Source organism: Mesocricetus auratus, unplaced genomic scaffold (assembly GCF_017639785.1).
Source record: "Mesocricetus auratus isolate SY011 unplaced genomic scaffold, BCM_Maur_2.0 Super-Scaffold_100006, whole genome shotgun sequence".
Lineage (NCBI taxonomy): Eukaryota > Metazoa > Chordata > Mammalia > Rodentia > Cricetidae > Mesocricetus > Mesocricetus auratus.
In genome coordinates, this window is record NW_024429190.1 from 106975831 (window position 1) to 106998437 (window position 22607).

General features: G+C 39.4%; 1 protein-coding gene across 1 annotated transcript; it reads right to left on the reverse strand.

Annotated features, from left to right (window-relative positions):
* Positions 1-1825: 1825 nt before the first annotated feature.
* LOC101830292 (PRAME family member 12-like) lies at positions 1826-20694 on the reverse strand. The gene is made up of 2 exons (XM_021236046.2): positions 20496-20694; positions 1826-3307 (listed from the first exon to the last, which is right to left on the reverse strand). The coding sequence occupies exon 2, from the start codon at positions 3294-3296 to the stop codon at positions 1857-1859; it is 1440 nt and encodes a 479-aa protein (XP_021091705.1). The 5' UTR covers positions 3297-3307; positions 20496-20694; the 3' UTR covers positions 1826-1856.
* Positions 20695-22607: the final 1913 nt, after the last annotated feature.

Below are 22607 nucleotides of genomic sequence, written 5' to 3' on the forward strand. Positions count from 1 at the left end.
AAATCTAGATACTGGCTATACATTAATGAAGAATTAAGACATACAAGGGTCCTCCTGAAACAGCTTCTTTTCCTGAGACATACAATTCCTCATATAAGTTGATAGGAACAACTCCCAGATGCAATGATGAAAACTGACGTTAGTTACAAAGAGTCAGCAAGTAGAGTTCATGGAACAGATGATTTCAGGGAACCACCAAAGAATGCATTAAAAAAAACAGGTGGAAATGAGTTGCCTGGTTAAGACCAGTGCCAGTGTAATTGTACAGAGTAAGTGATGGAAATAGGGAAAATGTTTGTGAAAGAGGCCTAAGAGTTGTGTGTGAGAGAGAAATGTGAGTCCTGATGGGAACTAGGACTTTATTCTTACTGGTGTTGACAAAACACTGAGAAGGTAGACAAAAGAAAAACCAAAGAAATGTTAACAAAAATTTAGCTGCTTAGTAAGAAAGGAGATATCATTAGCTACCTTTAATCCTTATAAACTGGGGCTAGTATCAGTGTATGTACATTTTGCATGTAAGGAAATTTAGATTTGAGAGGTTAACTGGCCTCCAGAACACCCAGCTAAAAAATCAAAAGGTCAGAAATTGTAACACATTCTAAACCATGTGCCTCTTTTTTTAACTTCCCAACATTACCTACCACTATAGTACCTTCACATTATAGCAATATCCAAATTGCACAAAAGTTGACGTAATACGTAACAGAAGTCAGTCAGGCATTTTAGGTATTTGTTTTCATAAATTTTACAGGATCCGCAACACATTTGTTTAATTATAGAATAATATAAATTAGAAGTCATCCTCTAAAGGTAGAGTTATAGCATCCAAATTGAGAGTCTAAAATTGGTACCAAACCCAAGAATTTACATATGCAGGCCAACAAATTCAATATGCCTGCAGTAGAAATCAGCTAATTCTGAGAAACCTAGCTGCTACACAACAGTCAATAATTTAGCTCTCTACCCTCTCACCTTGCATCTTAAAAAATTCAGGTTTAATGCTATAACATACATGAAAACTCCCAACTAATTAACTACAAAGGAAAATACTTTTCCAGACTTAGTATAACACTAGTCAGTCACTGGAAGTCCAAAACTATTTCTTGTTCAATTACAACAAAACCTAGTAAAAAAACATTAGTAAAGACTAATAATACATCAGTTTGAAAGCTGATACTTACACTTGTCTGCTCAAGCACCATGAATATCTCAAGCTCATCCTATTTGGGTTCTGAACTCATACTATCACTTTAAGAAAAGTAAAAAAACACTCAGGTTAGCCTTCAAAAGTGCATGAGCCTACTTTGGACAAGGAACTGTAATATCTGGTTCCTTATTTGAGAGCTACTATAGTATCTTTCATGAAACCACATCATTGTAACATTTCCAATTCTCAATGGGGTTTACAAAATCAACCACAACTCTACTGAAATGGAGGAGGAAAAATCTAAATTCCAGAAGAGGAGCAAGTAGACCAAGGGGAAAAAGACTTCTGCTAAAAATGGAGCTATCATCTTAGCCAGGTATTGTCAGATAAATATCCACATATGTGCAGATTCATTAGCAATTTCCTCTTTTCCCTTTTTTGAGGGGTGGAGGTATGGGATGGACTGGTACATTTTCATTACTCTAGTAAAATACTGGAAAGGTATGAATAAAAGAGGTTTGTTAGCTTACTTTAGGGGGGAAAGTTAAGGTAAAAGCATTGGCTCTGGGTAGACTCTCCTTGGCTGTGTCACCTCACAGTGGATGGCACAGAATTCCAAAGCATGTTTGGAAGCAGGGGTCATAATACCAGACAAAAGACAAAGAATGACTTGGGTTCAGGTTTATGCTTTTTAATATTCCCCTCCTTACTGCAAGCAAGGACAAAGTCTGGGCTCCTGGTCATAAACACAGCGCTTAAAACATCTACTGCAGACATCTGTAGCAAAGGAAATCATCTTGGGCTGCCTTATGGCCCTGAGTGTATCGATGAGCAGAGGGCATAATTGTACAAATCTCTCTATGGAGACATAACCCAACTCATCATAGCACTCCAGTGGGGCAGGGTACTGCTCCATAGTCATCTTGCTCATGTTTGCTGTGTGAAGGAGAAGGTCACTCAAGATGTTCATGGAGAAGTCATTGGTATAGAAATTGACCTTGGTGAGCTGGGAGCATTGGCTGAGGGCGGGTAGGAGGATATTGAGCTGAGAGTCCTTTATCTCACACCCCTGCAATTGCAGAGTCTCAAGAGTGTCTGAAACATTCTCTAGGAGAACCCTGAGTGGCATCATAAATAAGTGGGACATTGGGACACCGCTCATGTCCAGATGTTTTAGTTGGTGGAGTCGCTGACACTGGGAGAAGTGTTGCAAGTGTGGCTGTAAAAAGTGGGAGTGAGTGACTGAGAAGGTTTCCAAGGTGGCCTTCAGGTTCCTGAGCAAGAGTTTCATGTGGTCACTGAGAAAACAGAAGCCATTCAGGTAGAGATGCTGGAGACTACTGAGTCTGGAGAACTGAGCAATGAACTTCTGGATAAACTTCTCTAAACCTGGTATATACAGGATCCCAAATCCGTTCTTGTGGATCCACACTAGAGAGAGCGTGTGAAGATGTCTCATCTGAGTGAGGCAGGAAGAAAATCGTGCCAGAGTGCACCAACTCCAATCTATGGTAAGTTCCAACACCTCCATGTGCTCTGGCTTGAAAACTGTCAGAACCATCCTGACATTATCTAGGGACAATAAGACAATCTTCATGTTCACACAGCAGAGCTGTAAGGAGTCTTTTCTTTGCTGGGCCCAGTGCAACAAGTATGTTTCCTCTTCATCTAGGTGGAACCTGAAGTAGAGGTCCGCAATCACCTTCAGTTGCCGCCTCAGTTCATCTCTGGGAAGGACCTGCACTACTTGTTTCTCACTCACAGTCTCTGCTGAGCAGTCCCCATCTTTTGTTCCAACTTGTATGGACCAGAACTCATGGTGCACCTGCCGAAAATCGAGTACTTGAAGTTTCCCCCTCTTGGGGCAAACCTGCTGTGTCAGCAGAACATCCAGTCCATCCAGCACAGCCTGAAAGATCTCCAGGTTGAAGGTGTTCATCAGGGTCCCCAGAGGGAGGCAGGGGAAAGGCCAGGCTGCCACCATTGCCTTCACAATCTTAGTGTGTCTGCCACTGAAGGCCTCTTTGAACAGTGCTGGGAAGAGCATCATGGGCAGGTCCTCCAAAGCAGATATGGCTAAGGTCTCATTTCTCAGCAGCACATTTCTTGCCAGCTCCTCCAGTGTGGGTGGGGTCCGGATGCTCATCCTGTTGGATCCTGGGGAAACAGAGGCATATACTGTCGATTGTGTTCCTTCTTCCAACAGGCCAGGCACTCCAGGTTTAGGCTTTTATAACTAGTTCTGGTTATAAGAACTGCCTTCATCTCTTCTTCCCAGTGTGGTTCTCTCAAACTTTAGGTCTGTCCAGTGTGTCTCACCTTCAGTGAACACCGCAGTGACAATCAACACACGAGCCCCAAACCCTATCCAAACCACAGTAAGAGACAGAACCGTTACTCTCCCTTAAATAACCAGCACAGGAGAAGTACAAAGGAAAAGAAAAGTCAAGAAGACACACAATTTATCAAGTGCCATCTATCATCAGTACCATATTATAAACATTTTCTTCTTAAATAATTAGCAAAAGAAACAGTTTACAGAAGAGTAATTAGAACACAATGAGAAAAAGACAACATTAGTTTGGCTTCCTTACTCTGATAAAACCACTTGTGTGATCTTGGGACTATATTTTCTCTGCACTTCAACTTTCTCATCTATAAGGTCAGAACACTAAGTTCATTTTGAGGCTCAAATGAACAAGAATGCCAAGTGTTAGCCCATTGTTTATATGCCCCAGACTACAGTGCAAAATGTGGCATATCATAGGGACTGGTATAAATCCAAAGGATAAAATCAGAAGGAGGCTTCTGAGTGCCATCAGATGATGATAAAATACTAGTGAGCACAGAGATCTTCTTAAGGGGGCTGCCAGGCAATGACCCTCATAACACCTATCACCACTACTCATGACTCTCCTTCCAAATACAAAGGGGTGGGAGACTTTTACTGTTCCAAGAGACAGTGCTGCAGTTTCAGGTTAACTATAACCAAGAAACAGTAAGAATGAGGATGATCAAGAAAAGCAATATCATATTCAAAATTAAAATATTCTCAAGGAACATTACTTTCTGCCTCCTCAGATAAAAGTCGTGTTAAGTTTTGAAGAACTTTACAAACATATTCTTTTTAACCCTAAAATGCTTATGACTTACAGATTCCCATCTCCATTTTATACAAGAGGAAACACAGACCTATGAAACTAAATCCAAGTCCAGTTTTGCCACTTGGAACACCAAATGTCTGTCTGTCTACTGAACATGTATGTGGTCAATGACCAAAAGAATGAAGAGATTACATCATCCTGCCAGTGAAGCTGGTCTTCTGATACAGGAAATAAGCATTCTCCAAGCACTTTCTAGATAATGTTAAGTAAAAACCTTCTTATATGCTTTTTAATACAGAAGTTCTACTGGCTACATCTTAAAATATACATGGAATATAACAGTAAAATACTGCAATAATTAGTGACTTTAAAAACTGTTGTCATGAACTGTAGAACTATTATTAATTTTCATATGGACAAGACAACTAGTTTTGCAGTATTAAAATGTACTGGTGCTAGAAAACTTAGAATATTTTATATTTCTTGAACCAAGTGTTTATAAAAATTTAAAGATATAAGCAAGAACTGCAAACATTAGATTTTTATAAATTTTTAAAAAAAAGATTAAAAAAGAAAAATTTTTAAAATTCTAAATTTAACTCTGAGGTACTGTCTGTCTTTGAAGTTGAGGTGTGTTTCTTGTATGGAGCAGAAGGATGGATTCTGTCTTCATATCCATTCTGTTAGCCTGTGTCTTTTTATAGGTGAGTTAAGACCATTAATATTGAGGGAAATTCATGACCATTGATGGTTCATTCTTCCTTGTTTTGGATTTGTTGTTGTTGTTGGAATTACATGTGGATTTCCACCCCTTCTTTCTTTTGGCTTTTGGTAAAGTGGGATTATCTATTGCCTATGTTTTTCTGGTTGTAGTTAACTTCCTTGGTTGCAGTTTTCCTTCCAGAACTTTCTGTAGGGCTGGATTAGTGGATACATATTGTTTAAATAGGGCTTTGTCATGAAATATCTTGTTTTCTCCATCTATAGTGATTGAAAGCTTTGCTAAGTATAGTAGTCTTTGTAATGGGAAGCCTTTTCCTTGAGAGAAGCCTTCCCACCAGCCTGGTTCTAGAGCCACATCAGTCCCAAAGAAACACACAGGAGGCTATATTAATTATGAAGCTGTTGGCCTTGCTTGTTTCTTACTGGCCAACTCTGACTTAAGTAATTACCCCATAATTGTTAGTCTAAGTATTTCTCTTACCGGAGAATAGTTCCGGGCTTCCTATCCCATGGCGTTACATCTTGACTCTCCGTGTTTCTCCTTCCCAGAGTCCTCCTGGACTCCTAGTCCCACCTATCTAGATTCCTATTGGCCAGCAGTGCTTTACTGACATAATCACAGGACTTCCCACATCAAGTCTTGGCTGGCATCCATGGTCTCTTAGTGTTGGTAGAATATCTATCCAGGACCTTCTGGCTTTCAGAGTTACCATGGAGAAGTCAGGTATAATGCCGATAGGTTTGTGTTTATGTTACTTGGCCTTTTTCCTTAGCTGCCATTAGTATTCTCTCTTTATTCTGTATGTTTGGGAGTTTGATTATTATGTGGCAAGAGGACTTCTTTTTTGTGGTCCAGTCTATACGGTGTTCTGTAAGCTTCTTGTACCTTCATTAGTATGTCTTTCTTTAGGTTGGGAAGGTTTTCTTCTATGATTTTGCTGAATATGTTTTCTGCACCTTTGAGGTGGTTTTCTTTACCTTCTATACCGATTATTCTTAGGTGCAGTCTTTTCACGGTGTTCCATATTTCCTGGATATTTTGTGTTAGGGATTTGGTGGACTTAAGATTTTCTTTGGTCAATGAATCTATTTCTCCTAGTGTATCTTCAACACCTGAGATTCCCACTTCCATCTCTTGTATTCTGTTGGCTATGCTTGCATCTATAATTCCTGATCATTTACCCAGCTTTTCTATGTCCAGAATTCCCTTGGTTTGTGTTTTTTATTGTTTTTATTTCAGTTTTCAGGTCTTGAACTGTTTGAATTATTTTCTTCATCTGATTGTTTTTTCTTGGCTTTCTTTTAGAGATTTGTTGATTTCTTGTATTTTTTGATTTGTTCTTCCATTTCTTTAAGGGATTTTCTCATATCCTTTTTGAGAGCCTCTATCATTTTCATGAAGTTGTTTTTAAGGTCATTCTCTTCTGCTTCATCTGCATTGGGATGTTCAGGTCTTGCTGGTATAAAGTCCCTAGACTCTTGTGGTGACATATTGGTTTCTCTGTTGTTGAATATGTTTTTATATTGTCTTCTTCCCATCCCTTTTTCCAGTGGGTGCAGGAGGAGTCGCTTCCTCTCCTGGTTGGTACAAGTCCAAGGTTCCCTTCTGGTGAGTGCAAATGGGTCCAATATTTTGATGGCTTTCCTTTTCCCGTGGGTGAAGGTGTGACTGGTACTGGGACCTTGGCAGTCCCAGGGTGGGCTGGACCACTGGGATCAGATCCCTGTTGTGCAGTCCCCAGACCTCAAGTTGTTCTGAGCAGATCACCAGAAGGTGGGCTGGAAACATACCCCTGCCTACCTCTTCCTGTGGGTGGAGAAAGGGACTAGGAAGCTGGCAGTCTCTTGGTTGGCTGGACACTGCCTGGATGGGTTCCCCAATGTACAGCCCCCAGGCCTCAAGCCGTTCAGAGCAGGGCATGTGGCCATATCATGTTTTCTAAAAGATGTTTCTGATTGTACAGTGTTATTTATTAGTATGAGATACTATTTAAAACTCACTATTTAAACTTAATAAAATTTGGCCTGGAGCAATGGCTCAGCAGTTAATAGCACTGCTTCCAGAGGACCTGGATTCTCATGGTGGCTCACAACTGACTGTAACTCCAGTCCCAGGTGACCTGATGGCATCTTCTGACCTCTGGGAGCACTACACACAAGTGGCGCACAGACATACATACAGGCAAAACATCAAAAAAACACAAATAATAAATTAAAAATTAAAATAAATTGTGAAAACATTTGTGGTGGTACACACTTTGAATCAAGCACTCAAGAGGCAGAAGCAGGGAAATCTCTACAAGTCTGAATCCATCCTGGTCTACATAGTGAGTTCAGGCAATGAAAGGATATATAGTGATATCTTGTCTCAAAATAAATTAGTAAACAAAGAAATTAAAAAAAACTATGCTTTTAACCCCAGCACCTTGGAAACAGACATGCTCAAATCTCTTGAGTTTAAGGTCAACCGGATCTACACAGTGAATTCCAGGTCAGCTAAGACTACTGTGTAAGACACTGACTCAATACAAAACACACACACACACACACACACACACACACACACACACACACACACTTGTGTGTGTATGTATTTTTTATACAAAGAACCAAACGTGCCTGTCCGCAAAGCTCTACTTTATTTTGGGGGAGAATTAGAGAGATTGTTTCAAGAGTTAAGAGCTTGAAATTCCTACCTCTTGCAGAGAACCTAGATTCACTATCTAATACTCATATGGTGGTTTACAGTCATCCATAACTCAGTTCCAGGGAAATCTAATTCCATCTTTTGACTTTTGTGGGCATCAGGCACTCAGCTGGAGTGTATCCATAAATGTATGCAAAACACTCATGCAAATAAAATGAAATAAATCATTAAAAATTTTTAAAATAAAATAAAAAGGCCCAACAGGTAAAAGTGATTGCCACCAAATCTGACAATCTGAGTCTGCTCCATAGTACCTAGATGAGAAAGAACTGAGTCCTTCCGTCTAGTTGTCCACTGATCTCCACATGTGCACCATGGCAAGCATGTACTGATACAATAAATAAAGAAGCTTAAATAAAAAATAAAAGTAAGGATTAGAAAGTAGGGTGAATCACATAACTCAGCAGGTTGAGGTGTGTGCCAGCAAACCTTAATCCCTGGAACCCATATGATAAAGAAAACAGACTCCCATGAATTGTCTTCTGACCTACACACACACACACACACACACACTGTGCAAACATGTATGTATATGTACTCACACATACACACACGTACACACACAAAGAAACAAACTTTAAAAATAATAACTAATAGGCAGGATCTCAAACTGTTTCATCTATTCCAGATCAACTGACATGCAGGCAGTGGGCAAGAAGCTCTCCCATCTGGTTGTACAATCAGTCCCTAAGATTACAGGTACCTATAGCAACACTGAGCTATCATGGGCTCCAGGATCTGACTTCAAAAGAAGCCTGCACATCATACATTGTTATGAGGTGAGTTATTTTCCTGACACTAGGGTCATGCTTATCTAGCACCATGAAAAACAGATCCATATTCCTGATAAAAATTTAATTAAAATGCATGCCAAGCTCTCAGAATTTTTCTCTTTTCTGCCATCAGGTGCTAATGTTTCCCTGGCAAGATTATCCAAACTAAGATTTGGGACTCTCTGAATGCTGAGACCGTAAACAATGACGAAAAGGATGCCCTGGCCTTAGGAAAAACCAATTAGATATAATAATTATTACAAAGGCAATATGTTTTAAGTGTAATAATAACAGTTAAAGTTATCTATTCCAAACAAGGTAGAAAGTCACCATAACTTAAAGTAATCCTCAACAATATGAATCATTCTCTGTCACATTTCTTGTCTAAGAACTTAAGTTCTACATCTTCCTCTGGCCACCTCTTTAGGACTAAACAAAAGGTGAGTCACAAAGGCAAGATGGTATGCTTGCCAAAAGGAAATCATTTGCCTAGAAGTAGACTTTGGAAGCAGTTTCTCTAATATTTGTTTTCCTATTACAAAATAAGATACTGATACGTCATGACAGCTGCATTAGTAAAAAGGATGGTATGAAGTAGAACTTTTATTTTTTTATTTATTTCTAATAAAAATAAAGCTTTGTCTTGTGTTTGTCATAAGCCTACCATATTTCCCTCTTCCAGATTACCACAACTATAAAGCAGATTTTTGATATCCAATGTGTCCTTCAAAAGACAGATGAATGACACTAATCTCCAGAGAATAAAGGGGAAGTGTTATCCTGTGTCTCACTTGCCAACCAAGGAAATAGAATCTGATATAGTCAGTGTCATATAGAAAAACTTTTTTCACTATTAAAATCTGAGTAATAGACAAATGCAATTTCACAACTGGGCATGGCAGCTCCCTCCTAAATACCAGTACTGTACTCTCAGAGCTGAAGAGGACTACAAGGAGTTCCAGGGCAGCCTAAGATATATAAGTGATCTGCAGGCAAGCTACAAAGTGAAAGCTTTTCTCAAAATAATTAAATAATCAGTTTCACAAAACAAAGTAAGATAAGAATAGAAGAAAAGCACTGGCCATACAAAATCACACCATTAATTTGACAGGAACACAGCACAAGTCAGATCAGTGTCTCCTTCCACTATACAACCTGGCTAAGTAAAAGCCATTTTACAGAAAACAGAATCAAGAGACAAATTGTAGTGAAGAAAATAGCAGAGGGGTTCCCTCCCCAAATTATCAAGTATTAGCATGTACTCTAATTCTCCAGAGTCTGCTCCAGTCATAACCTACCCTTCAAAATGCTTACAGGAATGAATTGGGACAATTTTCACTTACAGACCTACAGTAAAGAAGCTGAGTTGAAAGCAAATAATCCATGTCTTTCCAACCATTCTGCCCAATGCCACCCACGTCTATGGAATTTCATACTTGCATCAATCAGAAGTTATACGCATCAAAAAGCATGCTGGACCAAAAGCTAGGAGAGCAAGGAAAACATTCTCCACTTTTATTTGAACCTTAAAGTTGCTTTTCCAATTTCTAGCACACAAGCTAAGCATGAACTAATTAAACATTTGTAAGACACTTTGAAGATGTGAACAAGTCTGTGAACATTAATTATTGGCTCCCATCTACAATGGTCACTGCATGTGAGAAAAATTAATTTACTGACAATCTCAGGCTACTTTCCATGCACAAATGTGAAGCCTAGCATGTTTTTAAGAGCAGACCACAATGATTTCCTATACCAAGAACAAATTGGAATTTTAAACTCACTACTTTGGATATACTTATATCAGGATGAAAAATATGTGGCTTACAGCATAAACAATAAAACTAGAGTATATCATAAGTTCTAGATGAAAGTCATAGTTTATTTACTTGGGAGAAGAAAACTAAATCTATAAATATATAAAGAATAAGAATTAAGTAAATGAACACATAAGAGACATACACATTCCTTCTTCCCTTTACCGGCCTGCTTAGAAAACATTGGGAAATATCCTTGCAAGACCTCTCTAGATAGATCTATGCTCTAAGCAGATATGCAGAACCATTTTGAAATGAAGGCAGATCCAGACTGTTGCAATTTTTAAAGCATGTCTACAAAGACACCATGCAACAGAGTTCAAGAGGAAGGGGAATCACGAACAGCAGGAAAGGGGAGAAGGAGAGGGAGAGAAGAAAGAGAGGCACAGGGAGAGGGAGAGGGGGAGGCATAGGGAGAGGAAGAGGCACAGGGAGAGGGAGAAGGAAAGAAAGAAAAAGAGGGATGGGAGTGGGCAGGGCTTTAAAAGGGAACACAGTGAATGTGCACAGGTGGTGCTCTTAGTGGCAGCAGCTGAGGGCATGTCCTGTCAGAACTCCAAAGGCAGGCCAGTACAGATGCCTAAATACTAACACAGATCAAAATTTTGGTCATTTCTACCCACTGAACTGTAGTCCTCAAAAAGTGAAAGTAGCTGAGCCAGGCCTTTCTAAAGCTTCATTTGACCAAATGAATATTTACACTCCTGTTTTCAAATAAAGAGTTACAATCTATTTCTCTACTCTTGATGTAACTTGACAATGACAAAGTCTCTTGCAGAAGAGGTTCCTTTATGTTCAGAATCTAGCCTTTCTATTGAAGGAGTATAAGGGGGAAATTTAAAAAATTTCCTTCAGTTTGTCAAAAGTAACAAATTACTTCCATTCAACGCCACAGTCCACTCCAGAAAAGCACCTAATTTAGACAAAAATCTATGGCCAGACAAGGAGATGTGCTTCTACATAGGCAGCACTCAAATCATTCTGGGTTTTCTAAGTGATCCACAGATATAGAAAATGTCACATTTACAAAAAGTCTCTCAAATGTTCATCAACTTTACCACAGCCATCAGCTGTAAAAAAGATGTCTGAAAACCAAAGCTAAAGTTGATATAGTTCAGATTGTAACAACCCAAAAGCTCATCTCATTTCCATTAATTTCACGATATAAAACAGTACATTTTAAGTCCACATTCTTTTCTTCTTAAAAGTAAAAATTCTCTTAACTGCAGGATCTTGTAAAATAAAAAAAATAAGTTATAAACTGTCTTATTCCAAGAGGGAAGAACCAGGGCATGCTTACAACCACCCTGAAGCAGAACCAAATTCCAACAGTGTAAAATGGCCCAGGGCCTAACACCCGGGACCCTGATCTGGACTCTAGAGGCTCAGGCTGCTTTCTTCTGTGGCTCTGAGACACACACTTTGTTTCAGAAACTCAGGCCAGCTCCACATCTGTCACTGTCCATGGGGGTATCCACTCAAAATCAGGCTTCATCTTCACCAATAGCCTCTCATGCTTTCTTCAGGGACTTTGATTCTGCTACACAGTGCCAAGCCTTAGCTTCTCACTGTGGGCCTCTCAATACTGAAGCATACATGCTACTAAAACCAGCCCTACTTGGGAGACTCTTGCATATTACCAAGCTTGAGAGCCAGTGTGGCCACTGGGCTCACAGTTCCTGCATGCTTGTGTCAAGTTAAAAACAAACAAACAAACACAACCAGTATACCTGTTCTCCCTCAAAGTATCTTACTGTACCATACTCATCCTGCTTATTGACACTAGCAACTGAAATCATGGATCCTGAAACCACATATATGGAAACCATGTGCTGTAATAATAAAGCTTTATAAAACATTCAGGATTCAACTGCTGAAAAGTACACTAATAATAAACCAAAGAGCTACATAAGCAGATGTGCCATGTTTGTGGCTCAATCTCACAGCCATGGCAGTTATCTCCTAAGTATTTACATATTCAATTCAATGTCAATTGAAAAAAAGTGTTTTAGTTGCTGACTAGAGCTATATAGTTAGCTCAATTGCAGTGCTCTTGTCTACCATATAAAAGGCCCTAGGACAGATCACAGTGCTTCAAAAACCAAGACTATAGATCTGGAAGCATATAGCTCAATGGTAAGTAGGGTGCTCACCTATGTATTCTCGTCAAAGGTATCGTCTTTAGCATACTTTAACAATAATAAAACAAACTGAAGCAATACAGCTAAGTTGGTAGAATACAACAGACCATGGGTTCAATCCCCAACACCAAATGGACCCAATGTAATGGCACACATCCTAGCACTCAGAAAGTAGAGGCAAGGGGATCAGAATTTCAAACACATCCTCAACTATAGAGTTTCAGACCAACCTGCTATGTACAAGACCCAAGGAGGTGGGTGGAAGGAAGGTATAAAAACATAAGCAACATATTAGAGGATAGTATTTTCAAATAATGATCACCTACACAAATATATAATCAATTCAGTTTTTAGAGTGGAGAGTTTTGAACAGATATATCACCAAGGGATGGAAAATAATCACATGAACAGATAGCATTATTAAGCATACAAAAAGTTACATTCTATATAATTCCATTTTTATAACACCTCCCTCCCCCCACATACTTTGCCACGAGACAGGACTCACAGTCCAGGCTAGTCTTGAACCCTCTCTCTTTGTATAAGAAAAGCTGACCTCAAAAGTGTGATCTTTCCTCCACTCACCTACCCCACCCCAACTGCAGGGATTATAGATATTCACTGCCATATTCAGTGTTATTTGTTACTAGGGATTGAACCTAGGTTTTTGTCCATATTAGATATACACAAATTGACCTACATCTCTAGCCCTAAACACTCATAAGGAGAATCAACAACCAAAATAAACAAACAAACACATAAAGACAGAAAACAGATTAATCATTTCTGAGATTTAGGAGGAAAATTGGATGACTACAAAAGGATTGTGACCAATCTGGAATCATAAAGGAATTATTCCAATTAAATCAGTGGTTAGAGGAATATACACATTTGTCATTATACACTAAAGTCAGTGAATTTGAATAAATATAAAGGATATGTATATATTTTGTTACTTTAATTTTAAATAGCTTGTTTCTCATGTCAATTCCAGTGCCCTCTCTCTCCCCTCCTCCCGTACTCCCCACCAGATCCCCCAGCCTCCCACCCTATCCCCACTTCCTTCCACATAGGGGATAAAAGGATATATTTTTTAAAGAATGAAAAAAAGGAAAACTACAGAGATATAGTAACAATGTATTGACTGAAGCTTGATTTTTCCCTAGCTCATGTCTGTGTGTGGTGTGTACATCTATATGCAGATACTCCTGTATCCTGAGGAAGAGACCCCAAATGAAACTGGAGGAAGAGCAACCACCAAAATTACAGGTCCTACCTGTGCCGATTGGAGGATGAGATGGGTAGATGGCAGTCTAAGAATACATTCAACAACACAAAAAGCAATACGGTACCACCAGAAACTAGTGGTCCTACATCAGCAAGACCTGAAGAGCCCAACACAGATGAAGCAGAAGGAAATGACCTTAAAAATAACTTTATGAAAATGATAGAGACCTTTAAAGAACAAATCAAAAATTCCTTTAAAGAAATAGAGGAAAAGACAAAAAAATTGAAAGAAATCAATAAGTCACTTAAATCCAAGAAAACACAAACAAATTCAAGACTTGAAAATTGAAATAGAGGCAATAAAGAAAATACAAACTGAGGAAATTCTGGAAATGGAAAATCTGGGTAAACAAACAAGAACTAGAGATGCAAGCATAACCAACAGAATGCAAGAGCTGGACAAGCGAATCTCAACCATTGAACACACAATCATCAGTCAAAGACAGTATTAAATCCAACAAATTCTTAACACAAAACATCCAGGATATCTGGGACATGGTTCAAATGCCAAACCTAAGAATAATAGGAATAGAAGGAGAATACCAGCTCAAAGGTACAGAAAATATATTCAACAAAATCATGGAAGAAAGCTTTCCCAACCTAAAGAAGGATATGCCCATGAAGGTACAAGAAGCTTACAGAACACCAAAATAGATTGGACCAAAGGAAAAAGTCCTCTTGTCATATAACAATTAAGACACTAAACATAGAGAAAAAAAGAAAGAATACCAAGATCTGCAAAAGAAAAAGGCCGAGTAACATATAAAAGCAGGCCTGTCAGAATTACATCCAACTTCTCAATTGAAAGTCACAATCTGAAAGTCACAAGGTCCTAGACAGACATTCTACAAACACTAAGAGACCATGGAGGCCAGCTAAGACTATTACACCCAGCAAAGCTTTCAATCACAATATACAGAGAAAACAAGATATTCCATGACAAAACTAGATTTAAACAATACCTATCCACAAATCCAGCCCTACAGAAAGTACTAGAAGTAAAACTCCAACCCAAGAAAGCTACCTACATCCATGAAAACACAAGCAATACATAATCTCATACCAACAAACCCCGAAGAAGGTAAACACACAAACAGTACCAACAACAACAAGAAAACCAAAAATAACATGAATTTACAATCACTGGATATTAATATCTCTTAAGAGCAATTGTCTGAATTCACCTATAAAAAGACACAGGCTACCAGAACAGATACAAGAAACACACCTCAACCTCAAAAGACAGACATCCCCTCAGAGTAAAGGGTTGCAAAACAATTTTCCAATTAAAAGGATCAAAGAAACAACCAGGTGTAGCTATTCTAATATCCAACAAAACAGACTTCAAAACAAAGTTAATCAAAGAGATGAAGGGAATTTCATAGTCACCACAGGAAAAAAATCCATCAAAAAGAAGTCTCAATCCTGAATATATATATATATATATATATATATATATATATAGTACACACATTAGTAAAAGAAACATTACTAAAGCTTAAATCACACATTAAACTACATACACTTATAGTGGGAGGATTCAACACCCCACTCTCATCACTGGACAGGTCTGCCAGAGAGAAACTTAACAGAGATATAAGGGATCTAACAGATGTTAAGACTCAAATGAACTTAACAAACCTCTATAGAACATTCCACCCAAACACAAAAGAATATGCCTTCTTTACAGCATATCATGGAACCTTCTCTAAAACTGATCACATACTCAGTAAAATAGCAGACCTCAACAGACACAAAAAAACCCTGAAATAACGCCCTCTATCTTATAGGACCACCATAGCTTACAGTGAGAATTCAACAACAACACTAATTTCAGAAAACCTACAAACTCATGGAAATTGAACAATGCTCAACTGAGTCATCATTGGGTCAAGGAAGAAAAAAGAAATTAAAGACTTCCTAGAATTCAACGAAAACGACAGCACAACATATCCAAACTTATGGTAGAGTTTGAAAACAGTGCTAATAGGAAAGTTCATACCATTAAATGCCTACATAAAGAAGCTAGAGAAATCCCACATTAGAGAATTAACAAGACACCTGAAAACTCTAGAACAAAAAGAAGCAAACTCAGCCAGGAGTAGATGACACGAAATAATCACATTGAAGGCAGAAATTAATAAAACAGAAACAAAGAGAACAATACTAAGAATTAATGACACAAAGTGTTGGTTCTTCAAAACCCACAGAAACAGCTGACCTGAACAAGGGGGAGCTCATGGACCCCAGACTGATAGCTGGGAAACCAGCATAGGACTGTTCCAGACTTCCTCAACATGAGTGTCAGTTAGGAGGGCTGAGCAATCTATGGGGCCTCTGGCAGTGTATCCCTAGTATAGACTTTGGGAACCCATTCCATATAGAGAGATACTCTCTCAGCCTAGACACATGGGGGAGGGCCTAGGCCCTGCTCCAAATGATATGACAGACTTTGAAGATCCCCCATGGAAGGCCTCACCCTGGGATTGATATATAAAATAAGATTGTTTCTAATTTAAGTAAACCAAGAAAAAAGATATCAGAAAATAGCAAGATTGTATATGCTCTTGGTTAGGTAGGAAAGAATAGTACTCAACTTTGTATGGAAAAAAATACCAGGATAGCCAAAAGAATCCTGTACAATAAAGGAACTTCTGGAGTCATCACCATCCCTGACTTCAAGCTCTATTATAAAGCCATAGTCCTGAAAACAGCTTGGTATTGGCACAAAAACAGACAGGTACACCAATGGAATTGAGTTGAAGACACTCATATTAATCCACACACTGATTTTTGACAAAGATGCTAAAACTATACAATGGAAAAAAGAAAGCATCTTCAACAAATGGTGCTGGTGTAACTGAATGTTGACATGTAGAAGATTGCAGATTGGTCAATATCTATCCCCATGCACAAAACTTACATCCAAATGAATCAAGACTTCAACACAAATCCAGCCACACTGAACCTCTTAGAAGAGAAAGTGGGAAGTATACTGGAATGCATTGACATAGGAGACAACTTCCTAAACATAACACCTATAGCACAGGCAGTGAAACCAACAATCAATAAATCAATAAATGGAACCTCCTGAAACTGGAAAGCTTTTGTAAGGCAAAGGACACAATCAACAAGACAAAATGGCAGCCCACAGAATGGGAAAAGATCTTTACCAACTCCATACCTAACAGAGGGCTGATTTCCAAAATATACAAAGAACTCAAGAAGCTAGTCACCAAAACACCAAACAATCGAATTAAAAAGTGGGATACAGAACTAAGTAGAGAATTATCAATAGAGGAATTCAAAATGGCTGAAAGAACTTAAGAAAGTGCTAACATCTTTAGCCACCAGGGAAATGCAACTCTGAGATACCATCTTACTCCTGAAGCAGTCATCAAAAGTCTCCAAACCAAAAAAAGTAAGCCAGGTAGAACACACACCACAATGACAATCACTATAACTATAGTTCAAGGCTGTTTGAGTGTACTTAAAAGTCAACTTTAAGAGAAGCAAGCATTGAAGTCCCAGCTTGCCCAGATTGGTCAGGGACAATTATACCCACAACCTTTAGGTTAGATCAGGTAAACAGTTGTAAAACATACCTACTCCATCTGATATTTTAAACACTATAAACTAAATTGATACAATTGACTTTAATCACTACTTCCTTCTGTACATCGTGTTATTTGGAAAGGCAAGTGAGTGGTGTGCTTAAGTCTCTGAACTGTATATTCTGCTAACACCCAGTCCAGTTCTATCTTGAGCAAACCTGAGAAATGTCACAAAGCCATACAAATTGTTTTCAAGGCCAAGGTAAAAAAGAAAGGTTAAACTGACTGTAATTTAGACACTGTGGTGGTATGAATAAGAATGACCCCCATAGGCTCATGGATTTGAATGTTTGGTCACCAGGCAGTGACACTACTTGAAAGGTTAGGAGGTGTGGTCTTGTTGGGATGGGTGTGACCTAGCTGGAAGAAGTCCGTCACTGGGGGTGGGCTGTGAGGTTTCAGAAACCAAAGCCAGACCCAGAGTCTCTCTTCTCCTGTTGCCTGAGGATCCATATGTAGAACTTTAAGCTACTTCTCCAGCTTGCTGCCATGCTTCCCACCATGACAACAATGGTCTAAACCTTTGAAACTAACTATAAGCAAGACCGAATCAAAAGTTTTCCTTTATAAGAGTTGCCATGGACATGGTGTCTCTTCACAGCAATAGAACAATGACTAAGACAGACACAGTACTGCTAGTACTGAAAACAATTCATCTCTTGCCACTTCCCAAACTATACAACACATTATACAGAATTCTTTCCTACCAAGCCACCTAGAGTCCCACTGAGAAGGCAGCTGACAAGTGATGAAACAGTATAGTTTCTATCATCCTTCTGTTTAAATGGCATCTTTTGAAATTTTATATTCATTTCTGAGTTTAGCATGGGGATTAAGTGTCACAGCATGAATATGGAGGAGAGGACAACTTTCAGGAGTTGGTTCTCTCCTTCTATTATGTGGGGTTCTGGAGGCTGAACTCCGGTTATCAGGGTTGGTGGCAAGTGTCTATACTGACTAAGTCATCATATGTATAGAAACATCATTTTAAAAACACTTTTTAAAGTCATGTAATATGTATCAAAATTATCATTTTAGCCACATGGAGGTAGCCACCTACACAATATCAGACAGTATATTAAGTCCCTTACTATTTCTTGCACTCCTAAGAACATGTAATGCTACTAACCCTTACAAAGAACAAAACAAGCTCAGAGGTTAAATGAGATGCTCAAGGCTTCAAAACCAGACCAAAACAAAAACAAAAACAAAAAACCAACCAAACCAAAAAAAAAAAAAAACCCAAAACGTAAGGATTTGTACTCTAATTTACAGAACTACAAAAATGTATTTCTTCTAATTGTGCTCTCTCCCAATTTCACAATAAAGGAATGGGAACAGCTCTGAATGAGTTATTCATTCAGGAGTTTAATAAAAGTTCAGTGTGCCCTCTGAACCCCACTTATTTTTAAGAACAAAAGAAATTAAAGAGTTTTAAACCTGGGAAAAGTGATACAAACATGTCATCGACCCCTAAAGAAACTGAGGCATGGAAGCCTTGAGTTCATAGCCAGCCTACACAAGGCAAACCCTAACTCAAAGAACAAAGGGGGAGGTTCTAGGTCTTTAATTTCAGCACTGAGGAGGCAAGTTGATCTCTGTGAGCTCAAGACCATCCTGGGTTACATAGTGAGGCCCTATCTCATAGGAGAGAAGCCATAGAAATTCTCCTAAACTAAATTCACTACAGATGTGCAGGCTAATTGTCATTTTGTTCAAGGCCCAAGAATTAATAAGTCTCTCCTGTGTAGAAAAATCACTACACTCAAATCAAATGAAAGATGAATGCCAACTGTGTTTAGAGACTTTTCTAGTAAAGACAGTACATAGCAAAGTACTGCCCATCATAGCCCTTAAGGAGAAAAAAGACTAGGAAAGACCATTTATACTACATACAGTCTCCATTTAGTGAAGCAAGTTAAATTCCAAGAAACCCTAAAACAAATGCATATATTGTCACATGTTATCACCATCCAGGGAAGGAAAGCAACTGGTCACTTGATGTGGTAGGCAATTATATTTACATTATGTAACTCTCTATTAACTTCCAACTTCTGCACCCAGGAAAGGAAAATTAACCAAAAGGATTGTGAGTCCTGGATTCCTGTGACATAATAATAGTTTCCCTTGGTTTCATCAGGTGAATAGAGCTGGATTTCAAGTTTAAAGAAGCCAAACAAACCAGAAAATCCAAGCAACGCTTCTGCAGGTTATACACATAGAAAACAAAGCAAAATATTATTTGCAGTGTATTTCAAAGAGAAACAACTGAAATGCAGTGGAATGAATCCGCCCAAAACTTAAGAAGGCAAGTGCATTATGAAGTTTGTAAATACCCAAGAAATGAAGGTGTATAAAAGTGACACAGATGTATCTCACAGTTTCTCAACTCATCTGAAATCTTTACAGACAATGACCTTTCAAGAACTGGAGCGCTTCTCCTGACCTGGGCAATGCAAAGATTTTTTAAAAAATTAATAGGCGACTTCTGGAAATAAAAGGGGATAAGGAGTGAGGGTACTAACCAAAAAAGACACATCTCTTAGGCAATGGATCTCAAAATTACTTCATTGTGGAGTGGAGAAACAAAGACCGAACACTAAATGTTGCTCAGTTCAATTTTCATTCCTGAATTTTCAGTAGCGTCTAACAACTTTATGTGACTTAATCTTTCTGCTGCAAGATGGATGGGAATGGGGTATACACTTTCTCAACCAGAAGAAAATTGAGGTTTTTCCCAATCAATGGTTGTATGTGTCTCGCGAGTCCTACTTACTCTCTAGGTCTGAAAGCGCTAGCCGCTGCCCTAGGGCTTGGTGACTGAGGAGTCAGATGCACAGTTCCTGGATCGTTGCCGCGTTCCCGGGAGAAAGCGTGGAAAAGCCCCTGAAGGCCGCGGTGTTTACCCTGCTCTACTGACCCAGGGAGCTCGTCCCATGACCACAGACTGTCCAGGTGGCGAGCCTCACTGAGCAGCCTTCCCTTAGAGGAAAACCTCAGCAGGAGACACTGAAGCGGGCAGTCGGAGAACGCAGATCCGAGGAGGCTGGGGTCAGCGGCCCGCCACCCACCCAGGCGGCTGATGCTACGGAGGAGGGTAACCCATCCAGGTCGCGCCTGCGCCCCCTCATCAGAAGCCCAAACTGCCCTTAGCTCCTTCAACTAAGTTGCGCTCTCACCGTGCGGCTCCCAGGGATCCTGTGTTATCCAGAGCAGCTCAGCTCCTTGAGGGAAGAGGAGGACATAGGTGGCGCTCCCTCGGAGGTGGCTGGGGCGAGGAGCAAGCACCACGATGTCCACGATGTCCACGGAGACCAAACACTTCACAGCCTTTCCTCAGACTCCCCACAGCCCTGCCCACTGCCCTGCCCACTGCCCTGCCCACTGCCCTGCCCACAGCCCTGCCCATCTGCGCATGCGCTGTCTGCGGACTGGAGTAGGCGGGGCAACCGGCCAAGCCTAAGAATGACAATTGGACGTCTCAGCTGCCCATCACACTGTGTGAACCCAATAGAAAGGCTTCCAGGCTGTGGGCTCTGGTTGCTAGGTTGGCTGCAACTGTGGCCAGGGTGAGAAGTAATCAAAGACAGGTGGGTGGCAACAGCTGCTGGGGAAATTCCCACTCACGTTCTCCTAACTGCCCCATCTCCTGGAGCCTCCCTTCCTTAATGTTCCTGGTGCTTAAAGCACTCAACCACGTATTGACAAAATTTACCCTTGTGTTTCATGTCCAACCAAGAAATGGGGTCTAAGTGTCCAAGGTGGAGCAATATTAGATACTCAACAAGGGCGTTGGATGGGTGGACAGCCCATTGACAGGATAAAGAGTGTTTCAGTATATCTTGTGACTTTGAGCTACTCGATCAGGACAAAACCATTGCCTTTGAGTTGCCATGGACTTCAGAAATCATCTAGTAACTTCGAAGAAACCAAGTATGGACATGTGCCCAATGGTGGCCCAAGAAATTACATTAATTGGTACAAAAACTTCTTTGCATATTGTGATGTGTTATTAAGGGAAAACATACCTGTCATGCCAAACCATTTTGACAGATGTTATTTCTTCAATCAATAGAAAGTCGAAAAAACCCCCGGGTGTGTGCATAAATATTAAGCAAGAAAAGTGAGGTTTTCTGTGCACCTCAGAATTAGTTTATATTGATTGAAGTAAGAACGGTGGTTTCCTAGGGGGAGAAGGGTTTTGACTGGGAAGGAACAGGACAGAGTCTCTGGCTCCGTATTATGAATATGAGAATGTCATGTAGCTGTCCCCTAGATGAATGCCCCTTTGGAGGGCGGCACTTATGAGGAGCTATTGACAATTGATTGCTGTTAGGGAAGAGAGTCAATTTCCTTTAAGGATTGGAGCCCCACTTGTCCACAGTGCCTCAGTGGATGGCCCCACACCTGTGCGTAAATGGGCAGCATAAATTTAGCACAGCAGATTACAATTTTTAAAGAAAAGGAATAATAAATTGAGAGTGATGGAGTGGGTGAATATGACCAAAATATATGATGTGACAACATGAAATTTTCAAAAAAATATATGAAAAGATTAATCTCATCACTAAAATCAGTTTTTAAAAAAATACTAGTACAAGACATGGACCTACAAAAAAACTGCAAAAATGAAAATAATTATCATTTGGGAAGTTTTAATTCAGGCAAGTTCACTACCATTCTCCATATACCTAACAGAAGGTATTATGAGTACTCAATGATTTTACCAGGAATTTCTCTTGTTAATGGGGCTTTCCTTTTTAAACTCCTTTCTAATTGAAAAAAAATTCATACAATATATACTAATCAAGTGTTCTTCACCCCAATTCCTCCTATATCATCCCCACCTCCCTACCCACACAACTTTATGTTCTTTTATATCTTTCAAAAAATAAAAAGTAAGAAACAAAAATAGAAATAATAAAAACACAAATAAGACCCCCCAAAAGTCAAGACAATGCAAACTGGAACAAAAAGTCCACAAAGACACCAATTAGTTAAGTTTTTATTTGCCAATTACTCTTCAGCATGGGGCCTGTCCTGAAGTGTGATTGATATACCCAGTGACACTGCATTGGAGAAAACTGATTTTTTTCCTTTTGTCAATGGATATTAATTGCATATAGCTTCTTACTAAGAAGTGGGAGCTCATGACCACTTCCCACACTCGGGGCTGGGACTACTTCTAGCTTGAACCTGTGCAAATCTTGTGTGTGCTGCCATAGTATGCATGAGTTAGTATGTACACCAGTTCTATTGTGCCTGAAAGTCACTGTTTCCTTGTAATCATC

Coding starts and splice junctions, on each gene's coding strand:
- LOC101830292 (XM_021236046.2), bottom strand. CDS start 3,296: ATGAGCATCCGGACCCCACCCACACTGGAGGAGCTGGCAAGAAATGTG.